General features: G+C 41.8%; 1 protein-coding gene across 24 annotated transcripts in view; it reads right to left on the bottom strand.

The window, feature by feature from the left end:
• Positions 1-27,467, bottom strand: part of DLG2 (discs large MAGUK scaffold protein 2) — a 2,364,981-nt gene that overhangs the window by 55,250 nt on the left and 2,282,264 nt on the right. For all 24 annotated transcript variants that reach the window (XM_018042817.1, XM_018042821.1, XM_018042823.1 and 21 more), the window contains 2 exons: positions 22,230-22,406; positions 12,634-12,709 (listed from right to left, as the gene is read on the bottom strand). In XM_018042817.1, coding sequence (XP_017898306.1) covers positions 12,634-12,709; positions 22,230-22,406 — 253 coding nt within the window. The remainder of the gene's footprint in view (positions 1-12,633; positions 12,710-22,229; positions 22,407-27,467) is intronic.

The following is a 27,467-nucleotide window of genomic DNA, read 5'->3' as shown; positions in this document are numbered from 1 at the left end:
TTTGCGACCCCATGGAATTCTCCAGGCCAGAATACTGGAGTGGGTAGCCTTTCCCTTCTCCAAGGGATCTTCCCAAACCAGGGACTGAATCCAGGTCTCCTGCATTGCAGGTGGATTCTTTACCAGCTGAGCTATGAAGGAAGCCCACACTTATTCTACAGTTGCTGAAATCTTACTCAGCATCTAAAATGCTACCTTTTCTTGGAACCATTTCTTAATTGTTTACACTCAGACTGGTCCTCCTTTTCCTTTGAATCTCCATTAAGGCTCTTTCCATCTCTTACTAAACTTTTCCACCACATGCTATATTGTTGTGTGTGTGTATGTGTGTGTGTGTGTGTGTCTGTGTGTCTGTGTGTCTGTGTTCTAGAAAGTAAGTTCTGGGATGGCAGAGGTGGGGCCCGTGTCCCCAACTCAGTGGTCAAAGCAGTTTCCTGCACATAAGGGATACTTAAAACCTATTTATTGAAATGAAGGAAATAACACTAAGATTAAGAGAACTCTTCTTTAAAAGCAAAAATAAGTTGTTCAGTTCTCCACGTACAAACTACAATAAAAACATGTAGGCTATATCTTCTAATTCATATACCATTTCTCCCAATAGATCACCCTCTTTATTCTCACTATTTACTACTTATTGGTTAAGTGTCATGAACTATTTAAGCCTTAAATAAATCATATTCCCTGCCTTCAAGGAACTTGCAATCTACTTTCTAGATTTTATTATAGCTAAAAAATCAAAGTCTCAGAAGGAGAAGCTACTGGATCCAGATCACATAGCTAAGAATACAATCCAAGACAGCCTAAGTTCAGTGACTACTTTTTAAATAAAAGGGCAAAGTAATAAGGTATTTTTAAATGAATATTAGGAACATACTGGAAGCTGCTATTGAAACTTTTCAGACATTATGTGATCTGCCATTAAGAAAAAGACTTTCTACCCACATATAAACACAGTATACAGTTGAAGAGAGACAAGATATATACTATTTTTGCTTGCTGAGATTCTGGCTGTAATTACTATAGTGAGGAAGTCAGATGACTAGACAGTAGCTTCCACATCTTTATCTTTCAGTATTGATATTTTAGTTTTTGGAGAGTTAAAAGGTTTTGCATGGTGAAACGTACAAGCTCTAAGATGTGACTTTGAGTTTTTACCTTAAAGAGTCAGATTAAAGGAAACCCTGCAGTGAATTAGAATTGATTAATGAATACCACCCCCCCACCCCCAGCAAAGTAGAAATGGTTTCGAGCCAAATTTTCAGCATTAACAGCAGGAAGAAAATTGAACAAAAGCTCAGTGTTTTCATCTGATGAAACTATACTCGTTATTTATATAACCACAAATTATACATCTCTTATTTATATTTCTTTAGCCTTAGCATCAATAATTAAATAGATAGAATTAGCTATGCTAATAACATCTAGAATTAGTTCATACATAAAAATGCTTCGGGGCTTCCTTGGTAGCTCAGTTGGTAAACAATCCGCCTGCAATGCAGGTGACCCCAGTTTGATTCCTGGGGCGGGAAGATCCACTGGAGAAGGGATAGGCTATCCACTCCAGTATTCTTCGGCTTCCCTGGTGGCTCAGCTGGTAAAGAATCTGCCTGCAATGCGGGAGACCTGGGTTCAGTCCCTGGGTTGGGAAGATCCCCTTGAGAAGGGAAAGTCTTTACCCACTTCAATATTCTGGCCTGGAGAATTCCATTGATTGTATGTATAGTCCATGGAGTCGCAAAGAGCCAGACATGACTGAGTGACTTACTTTCACTAAAATGCCTTGAGGAATTAATTATTTTATTCTGCTCATGTAATACGCCATCACACAAGGCCCAACGCTGCCATTTACTAGCTCTGTGAGCTTGGGTAAGTTGTTTACCCTTTCTAAACTTTAGTTATCTCATCTGTAAGATGGGCATATTAAGAATTTTTCTATGGAGCAAATGAGCAATGCCTATAAAAAGAAACTGTAGAAGAACATAAGGCAGTCTATGGGTGTTCAGAGTAATTGGTGTACTGAATAGAACGTGGCAGTTCTCCAATACAACAAGCACTGATTGAGTCTGTTCTAAAATTTTCCACAGGTAATTGTACAGTATGATAGAGAACTCAGAAACAATCCTGATTTTCAGCCAATGGCAGGGACAGGAGTGGAGGACAGTCTGCCATCAACTCCACCTTCCTGCCCAATATAAAGTCAGCAAGCACACAGTCAAAAAACACCCCTGTGCCAACAGGTGTCGGGCAAGGTTGTGCCAACTCTCCCTTCCTTTCTGTACACAGCACGGTGTGTGTATGTGCATGGCTGGAGGGAAGCTGACTGATATTTCTAGGTACTTAACATATATTATTTCTTTTAATATGATTCCCATTTTTATATATCTGGTGATTGAAGCTTAGATTTATTAATGATAACTCTGATAGAAATTGACTATTCTGTGTGATATCAAACCGTTTCCCTACACCTGTGTATCTCAAATTTTAGCAAGTCTATGGAATTTTCCCAGGAGCTTGGTAAAAAGCAACTTTCCTGACTCTCCATCCCTAGAGATTCTTTTTCTCCTCTTTCTTTTTTATTTTTTACATTTTGAAAGTATGATAACACATTTACACAAGACTTGGAAAATACAGAATAAAGTTACATATAGTTCCACTCTATTACAATTATTTTTTAAGTAGATAAACTAAGATTTTTAGTTGGAGTTTCAGTATAAAACTCTCAAAAATTAACTGAATATGCAGAGAAGTAGGATATCGTAGACCTGAAAAGCACCATGAACCAATTCAACATAATTAAGATTTATACAATTTTCACACAACAATAGGATGCAAATTCTATTCAAGTTCCCATAGACTATAAACTTCTATCCCTAGAGATTCTGAGTCCACAGGGCTGGGTTTGAGGTTTGGCATCCATTTTTAAGTCTCAGCTGATGCTGATGTAGGTGCCCTAGGCTACGTTTTTTTTTTTTTTTTTTCTGCTAAATATTTTCTGGTCTCTTCTTTCCTTTCTGTTGCTACTCTGTGGTTCTAGGTCAGGCTGTCTCCATCTCTCCCATTATTAAAATAGACTCCAACTGTCTAGGGTTGCCTCCTTTTGGAAATTTATTCCAAAATAAATTGAGTGACCTGCTAAAGTTCTAATCTAACCTTTCTAAAATCCTCCAAAGCCTCTCCACGGCCATCTGGGTTAGATCTGAGTCCCGACTTCCCCCTGGCCTTCCTGGCTGACACCTGTAACTTTGTACTTAAGCTCCTGTATTTGTCACACAAAGCTTCTTTGGATTCCCTGCACACAATGGGCTGCCTCCTGTCTTTAGATGCCTCCCCTCAGCCTCCACGAGTCTTTCTATCCTTTTACACTATATTCTATTGATCCTTCAAGGCTCAGTTGGGGCATTATCTCCACTGAGAACTTGCCTGCGCACTTCAAGAGAGGCTTAAGTATTCCAGATCTGAGTTCAAATAGTAGCTTGACCTCACTTCCCATTCAGCGCTTAGAAGATTCTATTTGTTATGTACTTACATGTTTATCTCTGCAGAATATAGGGCCTCTCAGGTGGCTCAGTGGTATTTACACCAATGCAGTAGCTGGAGATGCGGGTTCCATCCCTGGGTGGGGAAGGTCCCCTGGAGGAGGGCATGGCAACCCACTCCAGTACTCTTGCCTGGAAAATCCCATGGACAGAGGAGCCTGGCAGGCTACAATCCATGGGGTCGCAGTTGGATACGACTGAGGCGACTGAGCACCTGCAGAATATTTTGATTCCTACAGGCTAGAACCCGGTCCTATTCATGGTGTACTTTCGTTGCCTAAATTGGTACGTGGCACCCAGTATAGCCTCAGCAAATGTCTGTTAAACTAAAACCTAAAACACTGAGAACTGAAATCATCAGAGAGGAGAAAGTGCCATGAGCAAGTGAATTTATTTTACTTCAATTTACCATATTCCTTCCAACACCCCTGAAGTGAAAATGTTAGCCTAATATAATCAGACAGGGAAAATAACATTGGATTTCAAAGTATTTTGAAAAATTTACAACTTTTGTACCTTTTTCCTCCTGGGGATGATGTTGATCAAACACATTCAAGAGTCAACATATACAAAACCAAATAAAAAAAGTGTTTTAAAAATATAATTAAGGTAAAAGACCTGAACAAACTAAAACATATTATAAAAATGAATATGCGCACATGTGTAGTGGACAGATTTTATCAGTTGTAAATTATACTAAATTTGGTAACATAAGGTTGTAGATTAACTTGGTTGGTTGAACAATGGTAGTTCTTAGAGCTAGGAGGGAGGTGACCCAAGAAATATGCATATAAGGAACATGATTTATTCTCTGTCCCATTCCACACACTAGTAGTTTCCTCACTAATAACTTGACAAATAAATACCCTATGGGGAATAAGTAAAAGCATGTGTATTTATTCACTAAAAAAAATGTTTGTTGAGTTCAGCTTTCAAGGTTGAGAGAGGGACCCTCCTTACATATATCAGAGAATGAAACTCAACTGTAGGTCCCTCTGAGAACCACCTGCAGAAAAGCCACTTGTATATCTTTAATCAGAGAATCACATGGCTCTCAGTGGACATGGGAGCTCAAGGTGTGGACAGATGTGATGATCACATTCAAAGGAAATGCAGGGAGTTGGCATCTCTTCCCAGACTGGGCTGGTCTGGTGACACTGAAGAATTTCCTGGACATAATTCTGTTTTGGTTCTTTAAATAAAAACGTTAGCCTGGTTAAAACCACCCTGCATGCAGTACAGGGAAAGAATCAGAGGAGAAAGACCCATGCCAGGAAGTCCAAGGAGGAAACTGACAGAGGGCCTGGAGGAGGGGAGTGATAATGAACAACTGGAGGGGCAGCATATGAACTTTGAGGGGAAATGTTGCCTTCCCAAAGGCAACAATGTTGCCTCCTCCTTTCACCCCACCTGTCTGAATCCCTAGGTCACTCTGGATATCTGAGCTCTTCCCTGGGCTCTGGCCGTCCAAAAGCTAGCTCTATTAAGGAGTTTCCTCATTTTTCTAGGGTAGAAATGACTTTTCCTTTGAAACTCAAAATATCACTTTGAAGCTGCTACAAAAGCAACCCTCATAACTCATCCTGGGGAAACAAACATAATTCCTATATTGCTGACAAAACACTAACTGTCAAGTCACTTTTCTGATACACGATTTGACGGCAGGCTCTGCTACTAACTCTGTGTGCTCCAGAAAAATGATTCTTAGTTTCTTCATCTGTAAATGACATAGTAGGACCCAATGACTGTATGGAAATTTCCAAGAGGGTATGAAACAGAACTGAGACTTCTTAATGCCAGCTCCAGTGTGATTCAGGGAGATTGCCAGGATCCTGTCACCAATAGCTCCATCTTTGCCCCCACCCCTCTCTACTGAATATTTCAAACTATGGTTCTGGAGAAGACTCTTGAGAGTCCCGTGGACTGCATGGAGATCAAACCAGTCAACCCTAAAGGAAATCAACCCTAAATATTCATTGGAAGGACTCCCTGGAAAAAGCTCTGATGCTGGGAAAGATTGAGGGCAGGAGGAGAGGGGCAACAGAGGATAAGATGGTTGGATGGCATCATCGACACAATGGCCATGAGCTTGAGCAAACTCCGGGACATAGTGATGAGCAGGGAAGCCTGGTGTGCTGCAGTCCATGGGGTCACAAACAGTCAACATGAGTCAGAGACTGAATAACAACAACAACTCATCTCTCCCAGTCAACGTCCCCTCTGAAAAGGAGCCCAAGGCTTTAGAAAAGGAAACAGAATATTAGGTCAGATGTCCAAGGAGGATGGTCCTCTTGGATCTCCTCAGGAACACTCTTCTCCTTTCCTTTTTCACTGTTTTAAATTCAGATTTTCAGAATCTCACACCCAGAATACTGCTTTAGTTATCTCAGTATCGCCCACTGCTGGTCTCTGTCCCCTCCAATCTCTCTTTCCCACGGTTGCCAGATTGATCTCTTGGAAACCTACTTTTGATCATTCACTTACCTTTCCTCTAAGCAGGGTGGAAGGAGAAGCCAGTTATGTGTCTGGTAGACATTGTGCTAGGGGCCCAAAGATGAGTAAGTTTGGGCAGCAATTCAGGTACATTAAGGGTGGAAAATCACTAGGTTGGGTGTGGTCACAAGCATTAAAATTATTCTCTGTCTACAGGGTAAAGTACAAGTTTCCTGGAAAATATAAGGCACTACAACTGACGTGAGTCACTTTGCAGTTCTGAGGCCTTTCATTCTTCACTAACTGCTTCTTGCAATGGAAGCAACTATGTTCTACTTCCTATGTGTTCTGTATCCTATTCCTATGCCACTGCCCATCCCTTGAAAATTGTACTAATCCTTCAAGGCTCCCCAATTCAAATTCCTCCAGCTTCTAAGCCAGAATCAAGTTCAGAGGAGCCTGAATTTCAGAGCAAGTTTCCCATCCCTCCTGTTTGGTATGAATTACTTCCTCCCTGGGGGGGCCCATTCTTTCCCCCAGTAGCCCTGCTCCTTTAGGGCAGTGACCATGACTAACTCATCTTGGTCCACACCGCCCAGAAAGCTGCCTTGTATAGGCAACAACACCTTTGTTGTTGTTTAGTTGCTGAGTCCTGTCTGACTCACTGCAACTCCATGGACTATAACCGGTCAGGCTCCTCTGTCCATGGGATTTCCCAGGCAAGAATACTGTGGTGGGTTGCCAGTTCCTTCTCCAGGGGATCTTCCCACCAGGGAACAAACTCATATCTCCTGCATCGGCAGGCAGATTCTTTATCATTGAGCCACCTGGGAAGCCCATACTGGCACCTAATGAAGGTTTACTAAATAACTGAATAAACATGTTTTCTAAGACTCCACGCTCCCTTCGGAAAAGTTCTCATACAGAAAGATGCACTTCATTAAGAAATCAGCTTCCGCCTTTCAGAATTTAAGTTTTTGTCCAAATTAGTTTTTGACAAAGCTAAACTCAATTCAATTTATTTCTTCATTTTGCTTAGAATGCACAAGTGTGACATGGTCTTAATAAGGGAGAGAGTTATGCTATAGTAAATGGATTAAGGATTTTGGAATCAATTAGACATGAGTTCAGATTTCTTCACCTCACCAAGCCTCAGTTTCTTCAAATCTATAAAGGGAATAAATGATGTCCCTTCAAGTTTTGCTGTGCTGATTAAGAGATATAGATGTAAGTTGTCTAGGTTTTTACAGTGGTACTCCTATTATCAACACTTTGAAAAACATCTCTAACTTCTGTTTCATACCAGCCAGTGGATAAAGGACTAGTCATTTATTTGTAGCCTATCTTATTTTAGAAAGGATTTACAATGCAAAGGGGACCCTTATAATTGCACATTGCTGATTATTTAGTAAGAATGTTAATAATAATTCTTTTATATTCTTTCAGATGTATATTTTCCTTCCATAAATTATTGAGATTTTAAAATAAAAATTAAACAAAACAGCATAAATCACTAAATACCACTGATTTTTCAATGGAAAAAGAGCTTGATTCTGAAGATTATTCTTAAATGTCTCAATAAATAATAGAATGGCCGATTAGAAAATTGATAAAAACTTAGAACAGTGAAAGAAATTAAGGTGGTGATTAAGTTTTCACCAGAGGCTAGTTTGAACAGAGATGCATTAGAAATTTAATGGACATTCTCAGGAAAGCTTGGGTGCACTGAGATCTGGGGAACTGAGGTGGTTCTCAAGCAGATCCATTCACACTGATGGCCACTTTGAGCCTGGTTATGGGTTATAGACTGGAATTATGTGGATCCCTGCCACAATAGTCCTCTTGTCTTTCCATGTGTAGACACAGACTTCATGAAGACACATGGTGTTTCATTTGTAGCAAATGGGCATTTAGGAATGGACAGCCTCAGATTTCCTAACGGATACTCTCCAAACTCAGTAAGCTTCAAAGCTCATAGCCAGCCTTTCCACACAAACTTCCCAACCTTCCAGATCTTCCTGGTCAGCCCCATTAGCCAAAACTCCCACCACACCATCCTCACCATCCACCTGGTGTCTCTGATCTGCAAGGTCTTACTCCAAAATGCCTACACTTTCCACCTTCATGTTTGTGCTCTTTCCTATGTGTGGCAAACTCTTACTCAAACTTCAAAATCTCACTCAAATAGTACCTTCTCTTTGAAGACTTCTCCCTTATCCAAGTCATAATTAGTAGCTTTCTCCTTGTTCTGACTTCCAAGAAAAGAAAGGATAGTGTGAAGAAATGAGAAAGGCAAATGTTCTACTGTCAAAATAAATTGAATTTAAACCTGACTTTTGTACTTACTAGCTGTGTGATCTCAGGTAAATTAGTTAATCTTCCTGAGGCACAATCTCCTGGTATTTAAAATAGAGATTAATTCGCTAAATTTGGGCTTCCCAGGTGGCAATAGTGGTAAAGAATCCACTTGCTAATTCAGGAGAAGCAAGAGACAGGAGTTCCAGCTCTGGGTTGGGAAGATCCCCTGGAGCAGGAAGTGGCAACCCATGCCAGTATTCTTGCCTGGAAAATCCCATGGACAGAGGAGCCTGGTGGGCTACAGTCCATGGGCCTGCAAAGAGTCGGACACAACTAAGCGACTGAGCGTGTGCACACGCGCGCGCGCACACACACACACACACACACACACACACACACAGGGATCGTCAGTGATATTGCGTTGCCATTGTTTGCTTGCTTATATATCTTTCTATGAGCTCTGAAGTAGGAAAGACTGTCTTTATAATCATCCGGCTGCCCCACGAGGCACCTAGCCTAGTATCTAATGTTTTGTAGAACTCAATTTTCAAACATTAATGAATGTTTAATTATTCATTCATAATTGCTATATTTATAATTCCTCAATTCATAATTGAGGAAAAGTAACTCAAGCACTCTAAGTTCTTTTTCTATGAAGTGCTCTCTAGCCATTCCCACATCCATGAAGTCGAATCCCCATAGCTCTTGTACACACTATTAATAAGGCTCTTGTCACAGCCCATTTTACACATACTAATTGATTCTAAGATCCTCCAGGGCAGTGGCCACAGCTTTCACTCTGTTTAAAACCTTTTTTAAAAAATGCTTTGGCCACTCCGTGTGGCATGTGGGATCTTAGTCAGCCCACTAGGGACCAGACGTGTGCCCCTTGCATTGAAAGCATGGAGTCCCAGCCATTGGACCGCCAGAGAAGTCGCCATGGCTCTCACCCTGAATCCCCAACAACTCACAATGTTCTGTTGACACCAGCTGATGATAATGTTACTTAAATATCCCATCCTCTTCCTCATTTCAAACAGTTTTCCTTTTCAGTTTATGCTGCATTTACCCCTGGGTCTCAGAGACTGAGGCCTCTGTAACAACGACTAATTTCTGTAGTTTTTGTCCAAGGCTCCAAGTGAGTGGCATCTCCTGACTTTCTTAACTCTCCATTGGTGAGTGGGTCTGTCCTTTCTTCAGTCTTAATTGTCCTGTCTTTCTCTTATTGTCCTTTACGTTCTACTTCAGGATGAGAATCTTCTCATTGATGTACTATTTTTGTAGGGACTTGGAAACTATGGTTTATTGCTTTTTAATTAATAGGCTCATGGAGAATTAATGCTGGAAGGCACCTTAAAAATCACTGAATCCAGAGATCTCAAGCAGAGAACAATTCCCAATAGTGTGTTAGGCATGACATCAATCATGACACCCCCTTTTTTTTTCTGTTGAGGTCATATATGGCCTCAGAATCATTTTCAACACATTTTCTAGTTAGAGCCATCAATTCATCAGTGTACACAGGAGGTGAAACTTCTTTGACATCCCTGATATAGTTCAAAGCTGCTACTTTGCTAATGAGGTCCAAGAGCAGTGACGCCTCAGTGATAAACTGACACCAGAACTCAGGTACCCGAGTCTCACGACTTTCAGTTCAGAGTTTCCCTCTCCACGTGATCTCTGCTTCTCCTTCAGCAGCCACTCAAGTCCTAGGATTTATATTCTACTCATTGGCTCGTACCTAGTCGTATTCAACAATATGATTAAAAAAACACAACACACAAGTTTGTCTGTATTAAAAAGGCATCTGGGCTCTCACTGATGCTATAAGCTCTTGAGGGGAAGGGCCTGTGTTACCTTTGTATCTTTCACAAGTTCTAATCCTGTGTCTGGCACATGGTAGGTATTCAATGAAAATTCTTTGCTATATATCCAACTATGTATATGAAACAAACAGGAAATCTATCCTAAAATTCTCACCAAGAATCACTGAAAAATCTTACCCTTTTGTATGGAGACAGTATTTGTTTGAAAGGTTTCCATGCATGATGACCTATTCCCTCACTATTTTTTAGCGTGACATCATGTTTAAATAAATTCCCTTTCACCAGAATGTATTAGGGGAATGAAAATCATTGTGTCAATGACTGGGCTGCCCAGTGAAACTTCTGCTTAAAAATACAAAGGGCAGTGTTGTGGTTTAGGGCTCAAAAGTCCTGAGAAATGATAGCTTTGCTTTTTGCTTTCATGGTGACAAATGTTGACCTAAACTTGTGGTTCTGTGTGTGGTTCACAAGTCAAAAATGTTAGGGCAGAAAAGTAAAGGAAAGAATATGAAGAGAAAGAGAATGGGAAAGCAGAGGTGGGGAAAGATATTTCACAATACAGCAACACAATTCTTGTATTATCACTTAAAAATAGATTAAAAAAAACTTTACAACCCACAACTTACATCATACAACAGGAAAGATTAAATGCTTTGCCCTTAAGGTCAGGAACTGAACAGTTTGCTACTTTCATACAAACTATACAGGAAGTTCTAGCCAAGGCAATCAGTTATAATAAAGAAATAAAAGTCACCTAGATTGAAAAGAAAGAAGTAAAACTCTCTTTTTACATATAATATGACCTTGTAGATAGGAAATCCTGAGGAATCCACCAAAAAGCTATTACAATTAATAAATGGATTCAGCAAGGTATAAGGCTCATATACACAATAATTACATTTCTATATACTTGCAATGAACTATCAAAAAATAAAACTAAGAAAATAATTCATGTGCAAAAGAATGAAATTACAATCCTACTTCATATCATACACAGTAACTGATGCAAAATGGATCAACCACCTAAATGTAACAGCTAAAAGTATAAAACTCAGAAGAAAATATGGACATCTTCATGGTCTTGGTTTTCTAGATATAATACCAAAGAAAGTAGAAAAAGAAAAAATAGGTAAATATCAAAATAAAAAAAATTTGTTCACCAACAGACATTCTGAAGAGAGACAACTAATAGAATGGGAGAAAATATTTGGAAAGTGTATATTTAATAAGAGATTAATATCTGGAATATACAAAGAACTTCTACAGCTCAGCAACAACAAAAGAATGCCATTTTAAAAATGGGCAAAGGACCCGAAAAGACACTTCTCCAAAGAAGATATACAACTGGTCAATAAGCACATGAAAAGATGTTTAATACCAATGGTAATTAGAGAAATAAAAAATCACAACCACAAGGAGATATTTCAGACCAAACAGGAGGACTATAAGCAGAAAGACGTATAATAACAAGTGCTGGCAAGGAGGGAGAGAAACTGGAACCCTCATACACTGACGATGAGAATGCAGAATGTTACAGCCACCCTGGAAACAGTCTGGCAGTTCCCCAAAATGTTAAACACAGAGTTATCATATGACCCAGGAATTGCACTCCTAAGTACATGCCCAATGGAAGTAAGAGTATATTTCTATACAAAAATCTATACACAAATGTTGATAGCATCATTATTCATAATTGCCCCTAAGTGGAAACAACATGAATTTCCACCAACTGATGCATGGATACATTTATATGAGTATAACCATACAATGGAATATTGTTGGGCAATGAAAAGAAAAGAAGTGCTTATATATGCTACAACACAGAGGCACTTTGAGAATGTTATGTACAGTGAAAGAAGCAGTCGCAAAAGACCACATAGTATGTAATGCCATTTGTATGAACTATACAGAACAGGCAAACCTATGGAGACAAAGTAGATTAGTAGTCCCCTAGGGCTAGGTCAGAGGGCTGGGGAGAGGGGCGTGACTGCTGCAGGATTTCTTTACGGGGTGATGAAATATTCTGAAGTTGACTGTGGTGATGGTTGCATAACCCTAAATTTCATTTGTTAATTTTCTTCTTTTCTATGTCTGTCACAACAATCCAAGTATTCACTTAGATGATCCATCTGTATATTTCCATGACCTAACTTTATAATGTGTAAAGGGTTAGATATATCTTATGATGAGCAGGCATCTTTTATAGGATCTAGCCTTTGAAAATGTTTATTTTAAAAGAAAAAAGTTAGAGAAATAAAAATACCAAAACTATCTTTTTTCTTCTTCACTATAGTCATCATATCACCTTGATAATGCATCATTTCTGCTGATCACTAGCAGCTTTACCCCCAATATTTAGTATATTTATTATAGATCTATTTCATCAGAAATAACGTCATGGCTTTTAGCAAAACATTTTTAAGTGATCTACTGTCTTGTAGCTCCATAATCTGTCTGTTACTGAAAGCTTCCATGCTAATTTCAGTTCAATCCATGGCAACCTAGAGAACTTAATGTTTCAATTATTTTGTACCTACCCCTTTTGAATCAATCACTCCAGGTTTTGCATTAAACTTCACTGTCTTCAATCGGGCACGTTCCTTTCTTTCCACCCTAAGGAAAATGGAAAATAAAGGGTCTATCATATGGCAAGGCATATATGACTTTAAATTCCTTATCCAATGAAGAATACCTCTTCTTCTTATCCTTCAGATAAAATAAAATGTTTTAAAATATTTGTGTTTCTTTGTTAGTATAAAAAGTCTTGGTATAACATCTCTAAGCTGCTAACACATCCGTTGCAATTTTTGTGTTACATGTACTGAATCGTCACATAGGAATAAAAACCTAATATTTGCTATTTAAATGCCTGAATCAATCAGAATCTACTTCAAGAAATCACAGTCCACAGACATGAACACCTAAAGTGGAGGCCAAGTAAACTCTCCTCTCCTAATATCCCTTTTTGTTTGCTTCCTTTTTCTTTCCTTCTCTTTAAGAAAGCTGGGGTGTTTACTTTTACCTCAAACCAAATATGTTATAATCTTGAACTTTTCCTTTGCCCAGTGTCCTTCTGCTGCCATCTCTGCAGTTTTTGTTATTTTTACCTTCATTCATTCATCAAGTACTTATTGAAAGCCTACCCTGTATCAAGTAAGGTGTTGGGGGAAAAAAAAACTTAAAAAGCATGACTCCAATGAAGGCATAGTAATGTCTTGTTGGAGGGGACAGAGGCATAAAAAGACAGATACTACTGCACAATAAGACTGCTGATAGCAAGGTGAGTGGGCACATCCATCTCACTGGAGGGTGATAAGGAGTGGAAAGCAATGGGGAGGGCTTCTTGGAGAAGGAGTACATTTCTGTGAGACTTAAATGGTGAGAAAGAGCTTGTCAGTGGGAAAAGTTCAAGGAGAATCTCCCAGACAGAAGGGAGGCACAACATGTACCATGACCTGAAGTTATAATCAAGCTAAAGACTGCAGGAAGATTCTGATACAGTGTACATACAGCACCAGGCCATGAGGCTGGGGAGCTGGTGGGGCCTCCTTTATAATAGAAAGGGGATCCCTCTACACTAAGGGCATGGGGCTTTCCCTTGGGGAATCCTCGCGACTTGTTAGAGGCTATAAAGCCAAGAAATGATAGACTAGACTAGCATTTTAAATAAGTGACTCTGGGGGAGGAGGAGGGAAGAACAGTGGGAAGCAGGAAGCCTATTAAGAAGCTATTGCCATAATCCAGGCAAGAAATGATGAGGAGTGATAATGAAGTGGAGGAGAGGGAAGAGTTTGAGAAACATTAACAGAATAAAGTTGGCAGGTCTTGTGTCTGTTTGGAGGATGGAGTTGAAACGAGAAGCTAGATATTTCTCCGATTTTCTTTCTGAGCCTGTCTAATTAGACATGATCGTTCCGTCCTCTAAGCCACACCACACTTGTTTGTCTGTCTTTGTCGGTGTTATCTCGTTTCCTTCTGTGCTGTTTATTTTGAGTTGCACATAAAAGGCTCCATGTTCCTCAAAGGCAACTCCACATATGACTCAGAGTATTACAGCAAGTCCTCAGTAAATTTTAACAGCTGAACTAAATTAATATTAATTGCATTGTTTTAGCATCATTCTTTATTTAAATATGGGTAGGTCTAATTTCAAAAATGGGGTAAGAAAAAAAGAGAGGAAAAATCCCTGAATCTACAGAAACTTTAAGGGTTTATGAAATCTAAGCTATTCATAAATCAATAATTAACGACATACTTCTCTTTGAGAGTTATTTTGTGTTTCCAGCTGAAACACATTGAAGATCAGGGTTTCTATAGTTACAGAATGGAGTTTCAGAATATATTTATTTTGGTATGAGAGTAGAATATTTGAGTGGAAACAGACGAGCAAAATTCTTCAAATCTAACCTCAGATATTAAAGCAGTATGTTCCACCGAGAGTTTCGACCTGCGCCCAACATACAACGGTTGGGAGGAGAGCAAGGACGACTTCACATAAGGTAAGTAGCAAAGTGCAAAGATGCTCACTGTGAAAATGTCTGCTCTGAGCTTCTTCAGCTTTTCTCAGTTTTAATCCAAGTGCAAATGCTAATTGGTATTCATCTCTTTGGGCCCTTCTGAAACTGCTGTTACAGCCCCGACCTTCTCCTGGCTTCTCTGTGTTAACCAGCCTACTTATGGGAAACACCAGTCCATCAGGGGATACCAGAATGACACACAGAGAGTACATGGTTATTTGATTAGTCTATGGAAAATAAATTCTGCATAAAGTGAGAGAGCTCACATGGGCCCCAAACATAAATGAGGCTGAACTCATTCTCTTCTAAGAATTGCTTAGATAGAGCATTCTAACATTTCCCCCTTGGTTTCTAAGTTCATGCCTTCTATGTTCCTTCAGAAATGTTTCTATTAGGCCATCTTAGTGGTTCATCACTTAAATCTTAAAACGAGTTGCAGAGACTAAGTCATATGAACAGGCAGACAGACAGAGACACACACACAAACACACCTAATATGTGACATGGTTTATCACTGATCTTCAAACAAGCAATGAAAAAAAGTTAAACAAAAAAAATTAAAGCCTTACTGTAGGAGTGGCAGATTTTGGTTCACTCAAGAAGGAAGTCAGAGAGCTTTGATTTCTACTTGGGGTGGAAGTTTCATGAGTAATAAAGATGATGATATAAGTGGTAACTGAAATTTTAACATATTATTATTAATGAAAAAGTCCTTCACATTTACATCATTCATTTGGCCCTAACAATAACCAAGTGTGGTATTCTCAGTCCCATTTTATGGCTGGAAAAGCTAAGACTCAAAGCTTCCTAAATTAGAAAATGGTAGAAACAGGGACTGAGCATGTATCTCCTAACAGTGTCTGACCACATGCATTCTGTTTGGGAAACAGTATTTAAGGACCTTCCACACTGCCCTTACCCAGTGAGAGACTGTAGAGGGTCACCCACAATTCAAGACCAATATAGTTCCTTAGGAGTCAGGGCCTACTTTCTCACAAATGATAACCACCCTCCTTCTTTGCATCCCAAATCCCGATTGTCCTGAATTAAATAAACCATAACCAAATTCAGCATTGAGTCACTGACATAATACCTGTTTTGACAAGCTGGCCTCAAAACTCAGAATAGATTTGCTTTTAGCACTGAAATTCAGGTTAGCTAGATGTCTATTTGCAATCTGACATCACAAACACTGGATTGATTTCTCTCCTCAGAAGTCTTTTCACATTTATTGCATCCCCAACCATAGTTGTGTTTTTCCATCCCAGAGGCCCATGCTAATTGCTTCTTGGGGGTCTCTGCAAATCTTTTCTGCTGGGTCGCAAGGGGTGTGGCTTATCTTTTTTTCCTCACATGCCTCAGCCCTGTACTCTCTCGTAGTGCTTATTGGGATGCATGTGGACAGTTTATTGTCAAGATCAGTTAGGGCTGAGAGATAGGTCCCTACATAATACTGTGCTTTTCTGAGCATCAAAAGCTCAAAATTTGGAGAAGGGAAAATGTATATCATTTGAGTAAGCACAAAAGTATTAGATGCATGCTAACCACCTTACCTATCTTATCTATAATCGGCATGATAATCCAGGGTTTAAGATGAAGCTGGGCAGATAGCAGGTGCTTAATCTTCGTTGGTAAATGAATGAAAGAATCATCGAAGAGGCTTACTGGTTCTTGACCTGGATGTGACACCTAAGGCTCAGAGAGTTGAAGTGACGTGCCCAAACAACCAGTGTTTCTGAAAAAAAAACTTGCTGACCATTTCCTGACTTTTTTCCTTGGTAGGAATCTATGTAAAAGTGTAGCATCACCTTCTCTGTTCTACTAAGTGAGACTCCTTGGACAGAAATACATGATGTTAAGAACCATAAATCTTTACCTAAGGAATTGGTGGGTCACTTGTGTGGAAAGACTGACTCGTGATGAGAAGGACTGACATACTTCTCTCACACTCAAGAGGCAAGCAATTAATTAGATTGTTTAAGCAGAAATAATCCCCTCCGTCCTGGTTTGGTCACTGACCAAAATACTGAAAACTTGAACTGGATGGCAAAATTTGAGCAATCAGTTCTGACATCTAGCATCTCCAGGGAGCACCAAATGGCCATGCTTTAATGAGCCCAGCTGTCTTCCTCTGTTCCTTACCCATCTCCCATCTGGTGTTTTCAGGTTCCCGCCAAAGACACAATGAGGACAGGCCTGCAGCACTGGATGGTCAGAACAGCATCTGGGGCTGGGTATCACTCTGCCTGTGCCCCCGCAGGCCCCGCTGCAGGGAGGACTGAAACACCATACAGGTTACTGGCCACAGGCTTGCAGGGAAGCTAAGTGAATGAACACTTCCTCAATGCTAGCTGCAAGCTGCCATCTGAGAGCCCAGGCACTGTGGGGCAATGAATAGAGACTTGGGTTAAGAGACAGGAGAACACATCCCAGTTTGGCTCTTCAGAAACTATGTAATCTCAGAAAAGAGAGATTCTGTGCTAAGAGCCCAGGTTTAGAAATCACACAAATATGCACTGGAATTCTCCATCTGCCACCTACTAGCTCGGTGACTTAGGGTAGGTCACTTAACCTCTTAGGATCTCACGTTTCATGAGACTGGTGAAATTAGGATATTAAGACAGGCTTGAAAAATTATGGTGAATATTAGATAATACTAAAAATGGTTAGTATAGTATTTGAAACGTATAAAAGCTTCTTACTTGTCAAGGGCTTCTAGTATACCGTTGGGGTAGTGAAAAGCCATCTAGTCTTGCTACAGAGAGACCTAGGCCAGTGGCTGACTGTGCATCCTTGGGGAAGTTACCTGACTTCTCTGATCTTCAGTTTCTTTATGAAGCTTTTGTGAAGATTAAAGAAAATCTTATATTTGAAAGCACCGGCACAATACATAGTCTATCCTCATATGGAATTCACTCCTCTGTCTGCTGCCCTTCCTCTTCCCTTGGTACCTGCTATGGACTGAATGTTTGTGTCCACACAAAATTCCTATGTTGAAGCCTCAATCTCCAGGGTGGTGGTCTATGGTGGTGAGGCACTGGGAGGTAATAAGGTCATGAGGGTGGAGCCCTCATGAATCAGATTAGTGGCCAAAAAGAAGAGACAGGAGAGAAAAGAGCTCTCTCTCTCTCTCTCTCAGTCACGTGAGAAAATAGCAAGAGGACTGTCTGCAAACTAGGAGGAAGGGCCTCTCTCTGGGAAGCTGAATGGCTAGTGCCTTGATTTTGAACTTCAGAACTGCAAAATATACATGTCTGTTGTCCAAGTCACCCAGTGAATGGTGTTCTGTCACGGTAGCTGGAACTAAGACAGCACCTTTATTTACACTATAGCCCCTGTCCTCACCAGGGTACTGAGCCATAGTTACATGCTGGTCCCACAAACACCAGCTCCAGGCAGTGATCTGATGACAGCGCTTGGCACACTGATGGCGCTCATGCGGTGCTTGCTGAGCTGAGTTTTGTCAATTCTTATTTCTATAATGTTGGGTGGCAGGAATTGCATATGAGTTAAGAGTGTTACAGCCTGGAATCAAATCTCAGTTATGCCATTTATTAGCTGGGCAATTTCAGGCAAGTAAATTAACCTCTCTCTGCTTCAGTCTCCTGGTTTGTAAAATGAAGGTAATTATATTACATTCCCCATAGGATTGTAATGAGGTTTAAATAAGTTAATTAATTATAAAGGGCTTACAACAGTGTCTAGCATGTTCAAGGAACATTTATTTAAATAAACATTTATTTACCAACTTCAAAAAAGAGAGAGGGAAAAGGCAATGATTTTCATATTCATCTTATGGTTTCATTGAAATGATTAAATGAAATCATCAATAGAGTACATTTTTATAAAGGCTAAAGTCATACACTGATGTTATCCATTATGAAATTTTTCCAAACTGGCTCTAGGAGCTGAACTATAATTCTTCTCTGGCCTCTAACTGAAAAGGGGCCAGAAAGGAATTAAGGATGGGAAAAAATAACCCTAATCTAATAATAAATCATATGTATACCAGCAACCATTTATTCTGAGCTACAGTTGTAAGACGCTGAATGCAGTATAAAATGAGAGTACCTCCTTTAGAAGCTAAGCATTAAAGAGCAGCCCTAGGGAAGGCTCATGACAGGTCTTAAATTGCATTAAGGTAAGTGTACAAGAATGCTTTGTGGGGTATGATTATAAGTGATTTTTATTTCTTCTTGATAACTTTTCTAAATTTTCCCATTTTCTACAATGAAATGTGTTACTTTTATAAACACATAAAACAATAATAGTAACATTTTTGGAAAGAGTTACCATCCTAAGGAGAAAATTTAATAGAAATTCATTTACAGCCATAAACACACACACACACACACACACACACAGATGAGATGGGCAGTACTGAACTCTTTATGAGCAAGAATGCAAATGTCAACATTAGAGTCATGAGGCACACTTCTCCAGGCCAGCATGGTGGTTAGGATGGTTTTCTCCTAAAATATTTGCTGCTGCTGCTGCTGCTAAGCCGCTTCAGTCGTGCCCGACTCTGTGCTACCCCATAGATGGCAGCCCACCAGGCTCTTCTGTCCATGGGATTCTCTAGGCAAGAATACTGGAGTGGGTTGCCATTTCCTTCTCCTAAAATATTTGAGAGAGAGCCAATTCAAGAATGACCTCCAGCAGGCAGAAAATTACCCAGGAGGACTAACACTGAGAATGTTCCTTGGGGGACAGTGATGTGCAATTGAACAAATGAAGGATTATTGACAAGACTGGTTAGAATCACAGAATCTCAGGGTTGGAAAGTGACAGAAAATTATGTAGCTCAGCTGTACCACTCAAAGCTTGCTTCCCTTTAATTATACTTAGTGCCCTTGAATCTTCTATTATCAGAATTATCTAGAGGGACATACGCACAAATACAGATTTCCAGATGGGCTGAATCAGAGTCACTCTGTATGTCAGTGTGTGTGAGGGAGAGAGTGGGCGTATCTTAAGTTTCCATAATGTTCCCTTGGTGTCAAAGCCGTTATTCTCATTCACTGTCTTCCCAGGTAACCCATACCGTCTCTGCTGCTGCTGCTGCTGCTGCTGCTGCTAAGTCGCTTCAGTTGTGTCCGACTCTGTGTGACCCTGTAGACGGCAGCCCACCAGGCTCCCTGTCCCTGGGATTCTCCAGGCAAGAACACTGGAGTGGGTTGCCATTTCCTTCTCTAATGCATGAAGGTGAAAAGTGAAGTTGCTTAGTCATGTCCGACTCTTCACGACCCCATGGACTGCAGCCTACCAGGATCCTCCGCCCATGGGATTTCCCAGGCAAGAGTACTGGAGTGGGGTGCCATTGCCTTCTCCTATACGATCTCTAGGCAGCTCCAACTACTAAAAGGATTTCCTTAATATTACTTGAAATCTCATTCCAGACAGGTTTCCTTCTCCACCCTATTTCTACCCATATTCAACAAGATGGCTCCTTCTTCTACAGAACAGCCCTGCAGACAGCTCTGATTAATCACATCAAAGCAAACAAAAATGCTTGCTGCCTTATTTTTCAAAAATAAGTGGAAGTGGAAAAACAGAATATATACTACTCTTGGGAGTTACTGCTTCAAATTCAGAAAACACAAAAAACTACAAACTCAGAATGTCCTCTCAAAACAACGTCAGGTAATTATGCAGGAGCCCAGAGGCTTGGATGGTAAAGAATCTGCCTGCAATGCAAGAGACTTGGGTTCAATTCCCAGGTTTAGAACATCCCCTGGAGTAGGAAATGGCAGACCACTCCAGTATTCTTGCCTGGAGAATTCCATGAACAGAGAAGCCTACGGTCCATGGTGTTGCAGAGAGTCAGATATGACTGAGGGACTAACATTTTCACTTGTACTTCCAGTTTAGAGAACTGTCTGCTGGTGGGAGATCCACAGGCCCAAGCTTAGAGGGTGGGGACAGAGACAGTCACGTTGCCCCGCTCTCCTCACATTCACCCTGGGCTGTGTGGCCACCAGCAGGAAAAGATGAGGGACCAGTCTTCTCTGAGGTTCAAATGGTCCACAGTTATTCTTGGGGAGAATTTCCATCTTCCCACTGTGGTTGGAGCTACCTCAGTCACTGGGTCACTTTGTGTGCAGCAGCATTTGAATACTCAGTTTCAGGAGGATTTTCTACAAAGGTATTTGGGATGTTTGGATTCGAGGAGGCGAGCCCTTTGTGGCTTGAGAAAAGTTAGTGACTGTTTTGAATAAACATTATTCCTGACTTTGACTTCATACCATCTCATCTCTAGGGAGCAGATCATTTGTTTCTCAGACAGTATCTTGGTGCCAAGAGGATACTCATGGGAAGAAGGGTTCCTTTTTAGTGGTGATGGACAGAAGCTGCTGGGAACAGATGAAGGCCGCAGTTGTTCTGAAGTTTATTGCTGCCTTTCAAGAGCAGAGTTGAGGAAATGCTTAGAAGAGAAAGAACATAATCTTCATTTTCTTTTCTTTTGAACTTTTAGCTGTATATTGGGGTAGCCAATTAACAGGGCTTCCCTGGTGGCTTCTGCATGCCGGAGGCATGGGTTCGATCCCTGGGTCAGGAAGCTCCCCTGGATAGGGAAATGGCAACCCATCCCGGTATTCTTGCCTGGAGGACCCCATGGACAGAGGAGCCTGGAGAGCGACAGTCCATGGGGTTGCAAAGAGTCAGACGTGACTGAGCCCCAATGCTTCACTTCATAGCCGATGAACAACTGTGAGAGTTTCAGGTGAACAGCGAAGGGACTCAGCCATTCATATACTAGAACATAACAGTCTTGACTTAGGAAATATATACAGAACTAAATATCTGAGTGGAAGCTGGTTGGGGTGGCGACCAGGAGTAACTAAAGCTGTAAATAAACCTCTGTAAACCCACTCTTTGGAACTCGCCAGATGTTTAGCAGCTCACAGCTCAAGTATTTAATTTTGTTTTGTTTTTTCTCCAATGAAACTAGCTTTTAACTTTTTTAAATTGAAGTATAGTTGATTTACAATATTGTGTTAATTTCTGCTGCACAGTGAAGTGGTTCAGTTATACACACATATACATTCTTTTTAAATATTCTTTTCCACAATGGTTTATCATAGGTTAGTGAATATAGTTCTCTGTATTAGACAGGACCTTGTTTATCCTCAAGTATCTGATTCTGGCTTGGAGTTTTTTAAAGTCTTTTCCCATCAATGTTTGGACAGAATACAAAGCCAGAACCTCAGCTTTGAAAATGTTCTATTTTACTTGTCTTTAACCTGGACTTTCTATAAAGCAACCCAGTAAATAACGAACCTCTGAAGTAACCCCTCCAAGTCTGTAAGTCAGCATACAGGCTGATAAACATACCCCTGACCATATGAAAGCCGGCAAGTTTTAGGAAGGCAGAATAAGCAGATCCTCTTTCTTGCTTTATGCTGTATCATGGTTACCAGTTTGGGTAAAAACCTAACATGAGAAGAGTGAGAATATTTAATCTGTGTCCCCGACCCCGCTGACAATTTCTGTGCAGACTGACTAACCCACGCAAACACATCCTGGGAACGGTCTGCCACGTCTGCATCTCCCCTTCCCTTCACACCCGCAGGGAGGTGAACAGCAAATCCTCAGGATCAGCAGGGCCTCCTTACCTCCGCTTGCTGGGGATGACCCCCATCTCTTCACTGTCGCCCTCCAGCGTGACCCTCCTGGCTTGCCACCACTCGTCATCAGAGGCGTTGATAACGTGGAGAATATCTCCGTATTTAAAACTAAGTCCTTGACTTGGCAGCCCACTGTCCTTGCTTTTGTCATAGTCAAACATGGCTCTGGAAGAAATGACATATGAGAACAGTGTTAGGAATCTCTGGCAGCTCAGATCTTGGATTCATCATTTCGATTATTCACTCTTGTCCTGAGAACCCACTGGCTGCTGGGTACCTCCTCCCAGGACTAACCCCTGGAATCCCAGTCAATGATCCCACTGCTTTGGTCACAAATCAAGGTTACTTCTTACTTCTCCTGGAGGTTGCAAGGGCAGCCCATTAGGGCCCTTAACCTGGGGTTCTGCTCACTGGTAGATGCCAGACTCCAGGGAGAGGAGAGAGGAGGGGGAATGGGGAGTTAGTGTCTAACGGGAAAAGAGTTTTCATTTCAGAAAGGTGAAAAATTCAGGAGATGGATGGTGGTAAGAACTGCACAACAATCTGAATGCACTTAGTGCCTCTGACCTGTACAGTTAAATATGGCTAAAATAGTATGTTTTATATTATGTGACTTTGCCACAATAAAAAAAAATATTAAAAAAAACCCTGGGATACTGCTTCTTGGAGATCGTCACAGGCAACGAGGTGACAATGGAAGATGGTAAAGGCAGGTTAGGACCTTACTGAGACTTTTTTCCTCTCTCACTACAATCGAATTTTATAAATCACTATAAAGAAGGAAATAATGCAGAGAATGATGGGCATCTTTCTGAATGCAGCATTTTGTGTGATGGACAAATCTTCTCAGATGGATCAAACTGCTTCCACAGAATACCAAGCCTACCAAGTCATTGCATCTATCACTCTGAATTGTAACTCTTGCTGTATGTATCATGTTTCCCCACTAAAGAGTCTTCACTGAGACTTTGCTAAGCCTAACACTGCAATATGCATGACTGGTGGGGTAAAGGAGTTGGAAGCAGAATTAAATGATGACCAAGACCTTAGCTCTTGCCCCCGAGCAGCTGACAGTTTGTCCCAAGTCCTACCCTGTCCACCTCTTCCTGTAGCTCCCACCAACCATCGCCACACACACACCACCTGCGATTTCCCCGGAGAAGCAGACGTTGCCATGTTCCTGTTTATTTCCCTCTTTGATTCTATTCTAACAATTTCCTTAGAGTGTAGCCACTATGCAAGCAAAGCTAGCTAGACCTGCTGGACAGATTTGTCTAAAATTACTCAGGACTGAGTGTGATTCTTTTTCTTTCTTTTCCCCCATCTCATGAAAGAAATGTCACATCTACTGTTGTGGCAACCCAATTGAGTTGAAGGCATCAGCCCTCAAATACTGCAGGAAAAGCTGAATTACTTGCAACACAGCCCCTTCTTCCATTAACTCTGTACCCAAGTGGTGGAATATGGTGACGGGGGGGTGTCTCAGCTCCTAGAATGACTCATTTCCACCTTAACCATCTGCATCTTCCTTACCAAAGACTTCACAAAACCCTCGCCAGGAAAAGGGGGCTGAGAGGAGGCAGAGACCCACTCCTGACTCTGTCACTTCTCTGGCTGGCTGATGAGACGCAAGTTAACATTCCAGAACCACAGCTTTTTAAACGCAAAATTAGTCCAATAACTATATTCACATGGAGCTGCTGTGAGCTTTAATGAAATAACATATTGGATGCATCCGGCAGAATACAGTCTAATAGTGGCTAAGGAAACAGACTCAGGGGCCACACTGTTAGGGCTGTGCTCTGGTCCTGGTACTTCTCTCTTACTAGCCATATAGCTGGTAGCCCAGGCACATTCCCAAGTCCCTCTGAGGACTCAGTTCTCCCGTATATAACACAGTGATGCCAGCAATGGAGATAACAGCGCCTCTATCACGGGATTGTCCTAAGGAAGAAATGCTGCCTAAGATGATGCATGCAAAGCATACACAAAAGTGCCCACACACAGTGACGGTCACTAAGTGACGGTCATTAGTGAACCATACTTCATGGTTCATTAAGTATGAACCGTTGTTGCTGTTGTTATACACCTCCTTTCCCCTCTTGAGTGTATACTTATAAACATCCTTTCTATGGGTTCTACTCTGTGCAAAAACAGACTGGCATACCAATCCCGAGACTGCATTCCCAAAAAGGCCTGCTTACAAGGACGGCCCTTGGCTGACATTTGGGAACTCAGCTTTTGGGAGGCTTCTTTCCATTTGCTATTAAGAATGGCTTACTGTGCCTAAACTGCTTATAATAAGCAGGATCACTTAGGGTGAACACTTGCCTTTCCTCTGGGAGCCTGGAATTGTGGCAGGTGCCAGGCAGAGAGGGCGCCTGTGTGAGCAGCCCCAAATACGATCCCTGGACACCGAATCTGTTAGGAGCGTCCCTGGTAGACAACGTTCTACACCCGTTGCCACAATCAATCGCTGGAGGAATTAAGCCTGTCCTTCCTGACTTCACTGGGAGAGGACTCCTGGAAGCTGGCACCTCGTTTCCTCTGGATTTTCTCTAATGCTCTTTTCCTTTTGCTGAGTTGAGTTTGTATCCACTTTCGGCAATAAGTCATAGCCATGAAGATGAGAGTCCGACAAGCCCTCCCAGTTGGGAGTTGTCTTCAGGACCCCCAACACTCACTCCATAGATTGGAAACCATATTCACATACAATTTCTCATTTGTGCCTCAATCCATTCCTAGAAAGAAAGTACGATGGATCCAGTACTTAGTATCCCCTTTTTACAGGTGAGGGGCATACCAGGCGAGGCCCCCTCCAACTAACACAGGATACATGGCTTTGAGGCAGCAACCTGGGGCTGGAGTGTTGGTCTCTTGGTCCTAAGTCCTAGTTCAAGTGGTCTCCACCTTGCCCCCGGACCCCACCCCAGTCTGGGAGGTGGTGAAGGTGGTGACAAGGGGGCAAGGATGAGAACCATGATGACAAGCACTATTCATGCCCACGTTAGGGGGCCTGGCCCTTTGTGTTCATTGTCCTACATTTGACATCATAACAACCTGAATGGTAATTATTAGTATCTCTGTTTAATAAATGGGAGAGGAGGTTCAGGAAGTTCAGAAACCTGTCCCAGGTCACAAGTAAATGCATGGTAGAAACTGAACCTAGAATAAGGCCTGACTCCAAAATGCACATCCCTGGTTATTTCATTACAGTGCCCACGACTTGGTCGTACCAGGATATTCTAATCTTCCCTTCAGAGCTGACCACCTCTTCTTCCCCAGATCCCTGAAGTTCCTTATGGCTCAGCTCCTGTCCCTTGTATTCCTTATCTTAAGGTCCCCAAACCTCTAGTTTGGCTCCAGGCTCTTCTGGATGTAAAGTGTGAGGACTGGAGGTAGAAAAGCCATTAGGAAAGCTGGCAGGTGGTGGCCAAGAAGGCAGGCTCTAGGGTTAGACTACTTGGGTTTGCAACTTTTGAGCTGTGATCTTAAACAAGGTACTTAACGTCTCTGGGTTTCAAGCTTTTCTTAATTATAAAATGGCACAGTAATAACACCAGCCACCTTGAAGAGCTGTGGTGAGGATTAAATGAAATAATACATGTGAAGTATCGTAACACAGCCTGGCAGTAGCAAGTGCTCAGTAAATGCTAGCTAATACTACTATGATAATTATTCTGAAAAACGCACGGGGATTTGAATTCCAGTTTCTGGGTCCCAACTGTGCCACTTAGAAGCTGTCTTATGGACTGTGTACAAAGATATCTAAAACTCCTCTGTATCCTCAAGACCTAGTATAGCACTGGGTACAAGGCAGACCTTCAGAAAGATCTATGGAAATATTTTGGATGATCTTTGAAAGCCCCTGGTGACTCAGACTGGTAGAGTCTGGCCTGCAAAGCAGGAGACCTGGGTTTGAGCCCTAGGTTGGGAAGATCCCCTGGAGAAGGGCATGGTAACCCACTTCAGTATTCTTGCCTGAAGAATTCCATGGACAGAGGAGCCTGGCGGGCTACAGTCCATGGGATCGCAGAGTCCAACGCAACTGAGCGACTAACACTTTTGCTTTGAAAGCTCCACTTCTTTCAAGTCTCAGCGTCCTGGTCTGTAAGGGGAGGGCAGCAGAAACCAATCCCAGAGGTCCTCAGCAGCTGACCCACTCGTTCTACCGAGCTCCATTCTCGTCCCAAGTCGTCTTTCCAAGAAAACATTTACTTACTTGGCTGTGCTGGGTCTTAGTTGCAGCATGTGGGATCTTTGGTTGCGGCATGGGAACTCTTAGTTGCAGCATGTGGGATCTAGTTCCCTGGCCAGGGATTGAACCTGGACCTGCATTGGGAGCACGGAATCGTAGCCACTGGACCACCAGGGAAGTTCCCCCAAGTATTCCTGAGGGGGGATTTCCCACCCTTGAAGGGATCAGCAACATGCTCCATGAGTTCTATTATCTTGGACAAACTGCCTCTCTAGGATCCCACTGATTCAGACTCGCCAGGTCCCTAAGAACAAGCAGCTGACACATTTCAGCAGCTCCTGGCTCCTTTGGATATGAATGGATCATCACATCTGAGGAAGAGGCTACAGTGCCCCGTCACCTATTTTAAAAAGCGATAAGCTGCTTTTAATTTGCTTTATGTGCTAATTCATCACAGCAACTTTTATAAAATGCCATTAAGATGCACACTTTCCACCCAGGGTGCTTTTAACAAGTCCATTAGACAAGTGGAATTAGACATGAATAATGCAACGGCTCTCTCATCCCTCCCGCCCCTCCTGCATTTCAACATGTGGAGGCCCCTTGCCCATCGGGGAAGTGTAGGCAGGGAGGGGTGAAGCAGATGCTTGTCCTCATGGCCAGCCAACCTGGCTGTGGAGACCTAGGTACCAGACCGAAATTGCGCTTAAGTGTCCCACAACGTGCTGCTGCTGCTGCTGCTAAGTCGCTTCAGTTATGTCCGACTCTGCGACCCCACAGACGGCAGCCCACCAGGCTCTGCCATCCCTGGGATTCTCCAGGCAAGAACACTGGAGTGGGTTGCCATTTCCTTCTCCAATGCATGAAAGTGAAAAGTGAAAGTGAAGTCGCTTAGTTGTGTCCGGCTTTTTGCGACCCCATGGACTGCAGCCTACCAGGCTCCTCTGTCCATGGGATTTTCCAGGCAAGAGCACTGGAGTGGGTTGACATTGCCTTCTCCACCACAATGTGCTAAAGACATTCTATTC

Source organism: Capra hircus, chromosome 29 (assembly GCF_001704415.2).
Source record: "Capra hircus breed San Clemente chromosome 29, ASM170441v1, whole genome shotgun sequence".
NCBI classification, from domain to species: Eukaryota; Metazoa; Chordata; class Mammalia; order Artiodactyla; family Bovidae; genus Capra; species Capra hircus.
Note: the sequence above shows the minus strand (reverse complement) of the source record. Positions and strands in the feature narration are given on the sequence as shown.